The 11,198-nt window shown below is 36.9% G+C and overlaps 1 protein-coding gene across 1 annotated transcript in view; it reads left to right on the top strand.

Moving 5' to 3' along the window:
* The first annotated feature begins 428 nt into the window (after positions 1 to 428).
* The window catches only part of vap (RAS p21 protein activator vap), a 25,383-nt gene continuing 14,613 nt past the window's right edge, over positions 429 to 11,198 (top strand). The window contains exons 1-6 of the mRNA XM_027374719.2: positions 429 to 921; positions 8,371 to 8,520; positions 9,310 to 9,516; positions 10,504 to 10,706; positions 10,894 to 11,008; positions 11,172 to 11,198. The exon at positions 11,172 to 11,198 is cut by the window's right edge and continues 79 nt beyond it. Of these exons, the coding sequence (XP_027230520.2) occupies positions 731 to 921; positions 8,371 to 8,520; positions 9,310 to 9,516; positions 10,504 to 10,706; positions 10,894 to 11,008; positions 11,172 to 11,198 (893 nt within the window). The 5' untranslated portion in view covers positions 429 to 730. The remainder of the gene's footprint in view (positions 922 to 8,370; positions 8,521 to 9,309; positions 9,517 to 10,503; positions 10,707 to 10,893; positions 11,009 to 11,171) is intronic.

The following is an 11,198-nucleotide window of genomic DNA, read 5'->3' as shown; positions in this document are numbered from 1 at the left end:
TCCTCTTTATTTAAACTCATTTCACTACAATCACACCTAAATACACCCTTTATTTGTAATTCGGCTTTGTTATATCTGTTGCGAATCGACTTTTACGTCAAATTAAGATCGTTGGCGCTGCAATGGAAGGTTGCATCTGTTTGAAGGAAAACCTTTGTTTGGGAGCTGCCACGCATGAGCAAACATTTTCTAATAAAATGGGTAAATGTAGTCAAACACCGGTGTTTTGCAAGTTACTCCCTTTGTATTTGAGTTGGCGTAGACCTATCTTTTCATCAGGGGGGCGTGATAAAAATCGTATGGTACCGTATATTGCCCTATCAGCGTGTGAGTACTGCTGCGAGGAAATAGTAGCCTTATGCACTTGCGTAAGGCGGAGACAACGCTGTAATGAGTGGCGTGAATCATGACAATAGCCGCAGCCCCTCATATTGAGTTGTAGTAAAAGTGTCGGCTGCCACACGCCTGCGCCCCACACCTTCCATTCACAACATTTACCCCGCCACTGTTCCAACATTCTTTTTCAAATTCCTACATTTACGCGAGATTGTGAGATACGCCTTCCCCTCGTCGGCCCAGGCGCTTGGTAATATTATGTATTATTTTGTGGCGTGTGAGTGAGGCCAGGAGGGCGCCCCGGCTTCCCCTCCGGGCGAGATCCGTGACAAAGGCGGCGACTGAGGTGGGTGGAACTCACGCGGGTCCGGCGGTGGTGTTCTGAGTGGCCAGGATGGCAGAGTTGGCGCTGGTTGGGCCTCGCAATGTGTCAGTCAGACCTAAAGACAAACTCCACGGTTCTCCCAGTACCGGTAGTGACGAGGGCCAAGATGTTGGCTTCGGGGATGATTTCGACCCCTTTCACGACGACCCCGACGAGCCAGATGAGGTGGACAGCTCGCTGTCTGCCCCCCCCGAGGAGAGGTGAGAACCGCGGTGTTGTTGTTTCTGAGGGGTTGGGGGGCACGGCCTGCCATGCCCCCCGGACGTCGCCCCATGGGCTGTGGCCCTCCCTTGCCACGGCCCTTTTTGCCTGGGGGACTAGGGGCCATGGCAGGGCAGACCGCGTAGGGGCCCCAGCTCGGGCGCTCCCTGGGGTTGAAGGAAGAGGAGGAGGAGATTCCCCCAGGCAAAGGGGTGTCCCAAGTTGGGGCTTCCTTGACCTGGGTTTCAGAGGTCAATTTGCTTATGGGTGCCCTAGACACTAATATATAAACTGCAAGGCCTCCCATTGGGTTTCCATTGATGATATTAAAAATCTTGGTTGAGATTCAATTCCCAGAACTATGACTAATATGTCTTAATCATGCTGGAATTCAGCTATCACTGAAATCTTTTTTTGTTTATTTAAACATTGAGTTGCTGTTGTGTCATGTTCTACTGGAATTGCTTATCTAAAGTCTGGTTTGCAAAAGTTTGGACTTTTATATGAATTAGATTTGGTCTTTTTCCTAACTCTTCGTCATCCCTAATCTCAAGATAATTTGGTGTTGTAAATTTGATCTATTAATAAAACTGTCATGTTAGATTTGTCAAATGGGTATTGAGTATACTTTGAAACAGGACTGTTTCAATTACAATGAATTTGTTTTGACAAATATTTTGCTGTTGCAACTTCTGAAAAGAATGAAAGTAGTAATGTTAGAATAATTGCAATGTACAACAGAGATTGAAATGATCAATTAAGAATTGGCATGAACTGAAGAGCTTTTGTTTTGCTTTGAAAGATAATGAGTAAGAGTAGATATATTATTATCAAGGTATATTTGCTCTCAATTAGAATTAATTTTTAAATGTAACATTATTATTTGGCAAAAAAGGGACTAAAATAGGCATATGGCAGTGGGAACTTTACTACCACATATTTCTCTGTGTAGGGATTTTGCTGTGTTCTTTGTCTGTAATATACACTTTACTATTACTGTTACTTATTGTGAAATATTCAAATTGCATTAAGCTATTAGGAAGTTACCTTTTACAATACGAGTTTTAGAGTTGTGGAGGTTGGTTAATCTTTATGGTCTGAATTAGGGGAAATTGAAGATATTTGAGATATTTGTGTAGGGGACAAAAAGTTATAGTCGTCAATACAAGAAATAATCTGCAAACACGAACGGTAACTGCACAAATAAAGGAAAATTTCACAGAAAGTGCCTTTCATAGCCTTAGCCTGCTTGGTGTTCCCGAGTTTCAGCTTTATATACCGACAATGTTTTTTGGGGGAAGTGTTAGGGGGAGAGCGTCCCATCAACGAGCCTCTCGGGCAGTACCTGAAGAGCGTGCCAAGTCTTTGCAAATTAGATTGTTGAACAAAGTTTGTGACATGAAGTTGGGGAGTCTCTGGCGGATGTGCCCGTAATATAAAGAATTATCCAATATTCTACATCGGTTATTGTGCTTTTTTCTGGTATTTTTACAGTGCATTGTACTGTAATTTTCAATCTTTGTATGGCATTTATTAAATGTTTGTTTGCATAGATTTATCTTTTTGCATGTCATTATAGTCAGTATCTGGCACAACCAGACATATCAGATTGATGTCAGCTTAGTATGTTTTGTTTGTTTGTTTCTTCTTATGCATCATATCTCCGAATATGGTATAACTTTCTTCTGGGACTAAATTTGAGGTCATTTATATTTTGCACAAGTAATATTTAAACCTCAAAAGATTGAAGACTGCATTTTCATGGTTTCACGTCGCTGCCCAGTCATTAAGAAGATAAAAATTTCACCTATCATCAGGGCCCCTCTTAATCTTGGGTGGGAGAGAGGGAGAGGGAGGGGGGAGAGAAAGGAATAAGGAGGGGGAGAGAAAGGGAGAAGGAGGGGGTAGATAAAGGGAGAAGTAGGGGGGAGAGAAAGGAAGAAGGAGAACAGGGGGAGAGAAAGGAAGAAGGAGGGGGAAGAGAAAGGAGAAGAGGAGGGGAGAGAGAAAGGGAGAAGTAGGGGGAGAGAAAGGAAGAAGGAGGGTGGGAGAGAAAGGGAGAAGGTGGGGTGGGAGAGAAAGGGAGAAGGAGGGGGGAGAGAAAGGGAGAAGGAGGGGGGAGAGAAAGGGGAGAAGGAGGGGGAGAGAATGGGAGGAAAGGAGGGGGAGAAAGAAAGGGAGAAGGAGGGGGAAAGAAAGGGAGAAGGAGGGGGGGAGAAAGGAGAAGGAGGGGGGAGAGGAAGGGAGAGGGAGGGGGGAAAAAGGGAGAGGGGAGGGAGGGGGGGAGAAAGGGAGAAGGAGGGGGGAGATAAAGGGAAAGGAGGAGGGGGAGAGAGAAGGGAGAAGGAGGGGAGAGAGAAAGGGAGAAGAGGAAGGGAAAGGGAGAAGCAGAGGGAGAGAAAGGGAGAGGGAGAGGGGGAGGAAGAAAGGGAGAGGAAAAGAAAGATTGATTGATTCATTGAAGAGAAAGATTGATTGATTGATTGATTTTGATTCTGAGCAATAAAGCATATATATTTCTAAAGACAGCAAAATGATAATTGTAAACCATGGCTGAATGTTTGATACATACTTTTGTTAAGGGGTGCTAGAGGAATGGGTTACAAAGGGTGTGCGGTAGTTTGTAGGGTTTGTAAATGCCATATGTTACTAAAATGTTAAATTCTTATTATTTTTCTTAATCTAAAGAGATGGTAACAATTGTAAGAGGCACTCATATGATTGACTAAGTTAGACGAGGTGGCACAAAGGGCATTGGGTGTGTGTGTGTACCATGCAAAACAATAAATCCTTTTTTTTTTTTATATATACTTGTTAGATTTAGTAAGATCAGAGCATGACACCTTCCCATTCTGCCTATGATATTTTGTATGGCAATACCCTGTGTATTCGTTTTATCTAATAAGAAATATTTTGTCACTGGTTTCTACGCAATTTGCCGCTGAATATCTATTTAAAGATACTCAGTCCAGTCTTAAGGAAGTGTTTGTCCTCCATATTTTTGCCGGCACTAAAATTGAGCGTGAGAACCAAAAGCAGAAGCTACAATTTTCTCTGAATTAGTATGCAAAGTGTCTTCATTTGAGGAAATGAAAGTTAATTCATATTTTTCGTATCCTTTCCTCTAAAGATTTTAAGTATGATGTGTATTTCATGTAAAGAAAACAATTAACAGTAACAGTATTATGATGATTATAGTAACAGGAATAAAGATGGTAGCAGTGATAATATTAAGAGTAATGAAGAGAAATAATGATGATAATGATAATAATAGTAGTAATGATGATCATGATGATGATGATGGTAGTAATGATAATGATAATGATAATGATACTAATGATAAGAATAAAAATGTCAAGAATAATAATAATGATCATAGTGATTATAATGACAATGATGATAAAGACAATAATAATGATAATGATAATAATGATAATTATTAAAGTGATTATGATAATAATGATGAGAAAGTAGTAAAGAAAAATAATGATAATGTTGATTATTATTATAATGATAACAATGATAACTTTTATGTTTTTCTTATGTTTATCATCCTTATTATGATTATTGTTGTTGTTCATATTATTATTAGTTATTATTAATGTTGCTTTTGCTATTATGGTCCTGATGATTGTTGTTATTATTATTATTATTATAGTTATTATTGTTACTATTATTATTTTTACAATTATTTTGATTATCATTAATATGATGATAATGATCATGATGATGATAATAATTTCTATTATTATTATCGTTATTGTTATTATTATTGTTATTTTATGATAATTATTAATATAGTTTTTGTTATTATTATTATAATTATCATTTATAATTATTATTGTTAATATTATTTTTATTAGTATTATTATTATTATTGTTATTATTATTTTTTTAATCATTATTACCATTACTTTTACAATTATTATTACTATTATTATTGTTATTATTGTTGTTGTTGTTATTGTTATTATGATTGTCATCATCATCTTTTTTATTATTATTATTATTATTATTAGTATTAGTATTAGTATTATTGTTCTTATTAATGTTGTTGTTATTGTTGTTATTTTCATTGTTATTATTATTGTTTTTATTATTATTATTATTATTATTATTATTATTATTATTATTATCATAATTGGTATTTTTATTCTTATCCAGATTTTTATTCTTATTCTTATTACTATTACTGTTATGATGATGAATATGATTGTTATTATGATCATTGGCTTGATGAATATGATTTTTTTTATGATGATAAGAATGGTGATCATGATTATCATCATTGTTATTATTATTATTATTATTATTATTATTATTATTATTATTATTATTATTATTATTATTATTATTATTATTATTATTATTTTTATTATTATTGTTGTTGTTGTTGTTGTTGTTGTTGTTGTTATTGAAAAACACGTTTTGATTAGAATTTGAAGACCAAGGAATAGAAAATAACAAATGGTTGTAATGAATTAAAACTTCATTGGATTAATGCCTTGTGCCTACTTATTCAGAGAAATTGGTAGCCTGCACCTCATCTTTTTGACAGATACGTGGAGTAATTGCACGAAACGATTATTTTGTCACTGTTTAGATTATTCGTTGTTTGTTTCTTTTTTTTCTTTCTGTCTCTTTCTTTCTATATACCTTTCTTTCTATTTTTCTTTTTCTTTCTTTCTCTCTTTCTTTCTTTCTTTCAGTTTTTCTTCCCTTCTTTCAGTTTCTTTCTTTCTCTCTTTCTTTCTCTCTTTCTTTCAGTTTTTCTTTCCCTCTTTCAGTTTCTTTCTTTCTTTGTCTCTTTTTCTCTTTCTATGCTAGAGAGAATTTGTTTCAATCAGACGTTCAAAAGTCCAAATGCAACCAAGAGAGCACCCGCAGACTTCCTAGGTTAAAATACAGTAAAAGACATTGATGGATATTGAACCATGATGAGGTTGTGATCTGCTAGAGGAATTTTGAGAAGATCGGTTACATGGAAGATCTGAGAGCACATTCTTTGGGTTTAGATTGTTCACCTAATTTGATAGCAGAATTTGATTCAAGTTTTGATGCTGTGCGTATGAACACATGTCAGAATACTGTAATATGTAATCTAAGTGTGACATTAGTAAGTTCGTTTCCTTGAACCGTAATCTGTTTATTCTATAACTTGTGATATATCTTCTCTTTAATCAGGCAAGCTTGGTATGATGTATGATATAAAATTCCTTTCCAAGGCGGTGACTTCACAGATCTTTGCATAATTTGTCCAAAAATCACTCATTCTCAAGACGTAGCCTAGCTTTGCTTAGCTAACCATCGGTATTTCATAGCCAGTGTAAAGTTCATCCCTATTGGACCCCACCTCTGTACAGCCTCACATTAGATGACATTAATCAAATTATGGTAATCTTGGCTGATTGGCATTTAATGGCAAGTTCAGGATCACTTGGCACTGGCATTCATTAGGCAATACTCAATTTTTATAGAAACTCACAGACTGCTTCTTCACTAAATAGAATCAGTTGCCAGCTCCTCAGTGAGAAAGTAATTTTATATAGCACCAGTTCAGAATTATTATGGATTACATTAACAGTGAATGTCAGTTGAAAATTATGAATTTAAATTGATGAAGGACAGAAAAAGAAAACATGACAGCCATTCTTCCATATTCTTTCCCTCCTTCTTCATATATATATATATATATATATATATATATATATATATATATATATATATATATATATATATATATACATATATACATATACATACACATATATATACACCCAACCCTATGCTATCACAACTGATTGTTTATGTGCTATCATGTGATGTCCAAAATATGTCATTCTAAATTTCCAAATAGTGGAACTTGAAAATTAATAGGAATAATTTAATTGGTTCTAGGGCAGACTATTTACTTTTTGTTAATATTTTATATTTTTCCATGAAGTACCTTCAGCAGTATTACAAGTAACAAGTGAAGAATGTAAAACCACATAGTTAATAATGAATATGTGAAGATAAATCATTGGTATGATTTATTAACAACAGATAAAATGCAGCTGTTACTTTTAGATTGAACAATGGCATGAGTGAGACCACTGGGTATGCCTAATGGCCACCAGAGGGGTTCTATCTTTAACCCATTCACGCCGGTATATTTTGAAGCCAAAAATCAAATATTCCGGGCGGTTACAAAATCGTCCGGTGCAGCTTCCCTGGAGGCTGTCTGCTCACCAGCTGCAGCCCGCTGCTGCTTCAGAGCGCGAGCCCCGATACAATGTCACACTTGCGGGACGCCCGACAATGTTTATTTTTTCGGGTGTCTCATATATGGGACACCCATTGCTAATGGGTTAAAGGTGGAGTGACACACATTTGATCCCTGATGATTCTTGCGATTGAATAAGCACTCTGAGACTGCGAATCTTATGTTTCTAATTTTGATGTACAACTGGTTTCTGCACATGGACAATATCATATGAAAGTCTTGTATACGGAACTTGAGAGTTGATAAAGTGTCAGAAAGTATTCAATACAGTATTCTGATAATATATAACCAAGTACTGATTATTTAGTAATTTTGAACTTAAACCAAATAATAGTGGCTTTATACATACATTGCAACTTTCAACTTGCACATGGACTGGCCAAGATCATCTGTGAAAACATCGTAATCATCATTCACACTTGCAAAATGTAATCTACCAAAGATAATACTTGCTCGTATCCTTTACTGATCATTCAGTGGTGAGAGTAGGAGTGGTGTTCAATAATGTAATTCATGAAAATTTCCATAGCCTGCATAATTTCAAACTAACAAATGCACCAAATTTTGTGCATAATGGCAAACTTGATAGTGTATGTCCGTAGAGGAGTGATAACTTTTGAGGTATGCAAAATGGAAAAAGTTTTAGTTAAAATGATAGTATCAAATGTTTCTCATCTGATGTTTGCCTTTCTTTTGTGTTAGCTTTTTTACAGTCAAGAAAATGGGTATTAATCTTTTTTATATATTTTAACAATGTACATAGAGACAGTATGCTAAAGCAAACCACTGAATGAAATGATACCAGTCTACATTATACCTTTTTATAATGTATTCCTGTGGGATATTGTGTATTTCCATTCTTCCCATTGTTTTGTTTTTTTCTTGTTAATACTGATGAAGAATAACGGTGATCCACTGCACTTACATAGATATTTAGTGTTGTCTGTATGGATTTCTATATGTATTTGTTGTAGAATATGAGAAGTGATGATGAAATGTTATATTATATTATTTATTTGTTTAAATTGTTTTTCTGCAGAAGTTAATGGGGAAATTGAGGGTGAGAATGCACAAAAAGATTGTAGAAACATTTTAATTGTTAGTATTAAAAGCTCTTATTTTTGGGAAACAAATATCATGTATAGAACATATACATTTGTTTATATTTATACTTTCTTTCCAGCTGGTACCATGGACGCTTGGACCGAGCACAAAGTGAAGAACGTTTACGGCTATTTGGGAAACTTGGAAGCTATCTGGTACGAGAGTCTGACCGTCGGCCCGGATCTTATGTCCTTTCCTACCTTGGACGCTCTGGAGTATCACATTTCAAGTAGGTTACATGTTCTGTTGAACTGTAGCCCCTATATCCGCAAAGGGAAGCTGAAAAGCTGAAATTGATTGTATATGTTAGTAGTATTATATGGACGTGTACATTATCAAGTGGTTATCAGTCAGTATTTTGGACAGGGGGTGATTGGGCTGTACCTTTTTATGGCATACTGCTCTGAGGTTTCTTTCATTTAGCAATCAAATGCTAATGATGGAAATTATATGGATTGATGTAGAAATAGTAAATCTTTTTCCCTGGGGAATAAAGGTGAAGGAAGTGGTTTTGTATTTTATGATTTAAAAAGATTGATCTATATCAGTTTAGACATGTTGATATACCCAGGTTTCACCTCATGAAATGGGGCCCTAGTAATAATCATTGAAGTAGGATATTTTCAAAATATGTGCTTTTGAATTGAAGCTGTATTCCACAACTCATTTATTGTCTAGTAAATTTGTTTGATGTGGAGGAAGATATGAATGTGATCTTCCAGTCATAATAGTAAGTCAGTTTTATAATAATGTCTTTTAGATTAGCTAAGGAAAAATTTACCATGAATATAATTTTTTTTAGGCAAGTTCCATTCTGTATTTGAAACTCTGAAGATGAATGGCTGGAAAGTTTTCCCCATTGCTACTGAAATTAATGCATCGTTTGTATCCAATTCACCTTTTAAACATGTGTATCAGGAATACAGAATGTATGTAGTCATCTGATGAAGAGACTGTAACATAAAACATTTAATGAGTATGTGGTCAGGAATAAATTGAGTTATTTTCCTCTGTACAGGATCACAGCAGTATGTGGAGATTTCTACATCGGTGGTCGGCAGTTCAATGCCCTGAGTGACCTCGTTGGTTACTACACGAGTATGTCAGATCTCCTCAAGCGGGAAAGACTAGTTCATCCAGTACCACCGCCTGAGCCTGTTAACGATCTGCGCAAAGTTGTAGCCATTCTTCCATACACTAAAATGGCAGACACAGATGAATTATCGTGAGTTTTTCTATTCAATGAAGGAAGGAATCCTACCAACCATCGGTCTTTTTTTTCTTTGTTTTAATCATTATATGACAAAGACTTTACCTTTAGTAATATCGTTATTGTTAGAGAGAAGATGAGAGAGAGGAGGGGGGGGAGAGGATGAGAGAGAGAGGGGGAGAGGATGAGAGAGAGAGAGAGAGAGAAAGGATGAGAGAGAGAGAGGGAGAAAGGATGAGAGAGAGAGAGGGAGAAAGGATGAGAGAGAGAGAGGGAGAAAGGATGAGAGAGAGAGAGGGAGGGTGAGAGAGAGGATGAGAGAGAGAGGGAGGGTGAGAGAGAGGATGAGAGAGAGAGAGAGAGGGAGGGAGATAAAAGATGAGAGAGAGAGAGAATAAAAGAGAAGGAGAGAGAGGATAAAAGAGAAAGGGAGAGAGGATAAAAGAGAACGGGAGAGAGGATAAAAGAGAAAGGGAGAGAGGATAAAAGAGAAAGGGAGGGAAGAGGATAAGAGAAAGAGAAGATAAAGAGAACGGGAGAGAGGATGAGAAGGGGAGAGAGGGGACATGAGAGAGAGAGACAGGGAGGGGAGAAGAGGGATGAGAGAGAGAGATGGGGAGAGGGAGGAGAGAGTGACAGGGGAAGGATGAAGAGAGACAGAGAGGGAGAGGGAGAGAGAGAGGGGGAGAAAGGATGAGAGAAGGGAGAGAGAGAGTGAGAGAGGATGAGAGAGAAGTGAGAGAGGATGAAAGAGAGAGAGGGAGGAGAGAGGATGTAAGAGAGAGGGAGAAAGAATGAAAGAGAGAGGGAGAAAGAGGAGGAAAGAGAGAGGGAGAGAGGATGAAAGAGAGAGGGAGAGAGGATGAAAGAGAGAGGGAGAGAGATGATGATGAGAGGGAGAAAGAGGTGATGAGAAGGAGAAAGAGAGAAAGAAGAAAAAAAGAGGGAGATGAAATTGGCATTTAGAATGTAGAAATTGACGCAAAGCTTTCTTCCGAACAGATTCCAGAAGGGAGATATATTCTTTGTTCATAATGAACTAAGTGATGGTTGGTTGTGGGTAACAGCTCATCGCACTGGAGAACAGGGTACTATATTCTCGGACCTGGTGGAGACCCTGGATGATGATATTGATCCCAATGTTGTGTTCTCATGGTTCCACCCAGACATTACTAAGAGTGATGCCATTGATCTTTTGATAAAAGGTATGCATGGTTGAATTGTAAGAACTTAGGGGATGATCATGCTGATAAAGTAGTGATTGGAAATGTACGTGCCAGGAACTGGAATGTGAAATATCCTCTCTGCTTCTTTATTTTGTGTTCATGTAACAGCTCCAATGTTGATGACGGATTGGCATTGATTTTCCTCTATACTCTTTTGGCTGGACAGCTGGTCAGGGCAGTTTCTTGGTGCGTCCAAGTGACAACTCCCCGGGGGATTATACGCTGTTCTTCCTCACCAACAACATTATTCAGAGATTCAGGATAGAGAAACGTGGTGTCAAGTAAGTATGTCATTATTAAAGTAATTTATCACTAGTCTCCGGCTTCAGATTTGTTTTAATATTGTTACTGTTACTTTTATATTTCTCTTTGGGTTATTATCACAAGTTTTATTTGTCTATTATTTTTGGAAGATGATTGATATTTTATTCTCATTTTTTGCAGGTACCTGATGGGTGGGAGAACTTTTTC

Source organism: Penaeus vannamei, chromosome 15, assembly GCF_042767895.1.
Source record: "Penaeus vannamei isolate JL-2024 chromosome 15, ASM4276789v1, whole genome shotgun sequence".
In the NCBI taxonomy this organism is placed as follows: Eukaryota; Metazoa; Arthropoda; class Malacostraca; order Decapoda; family Penaeidae; genus Penaeus; species Penaeus vannamei.
The sequence above is the reverse complement of the archived record's forward strand: the minus strand, read 5'-3'. Positions and strand labels throughout refer to the sequence as shown.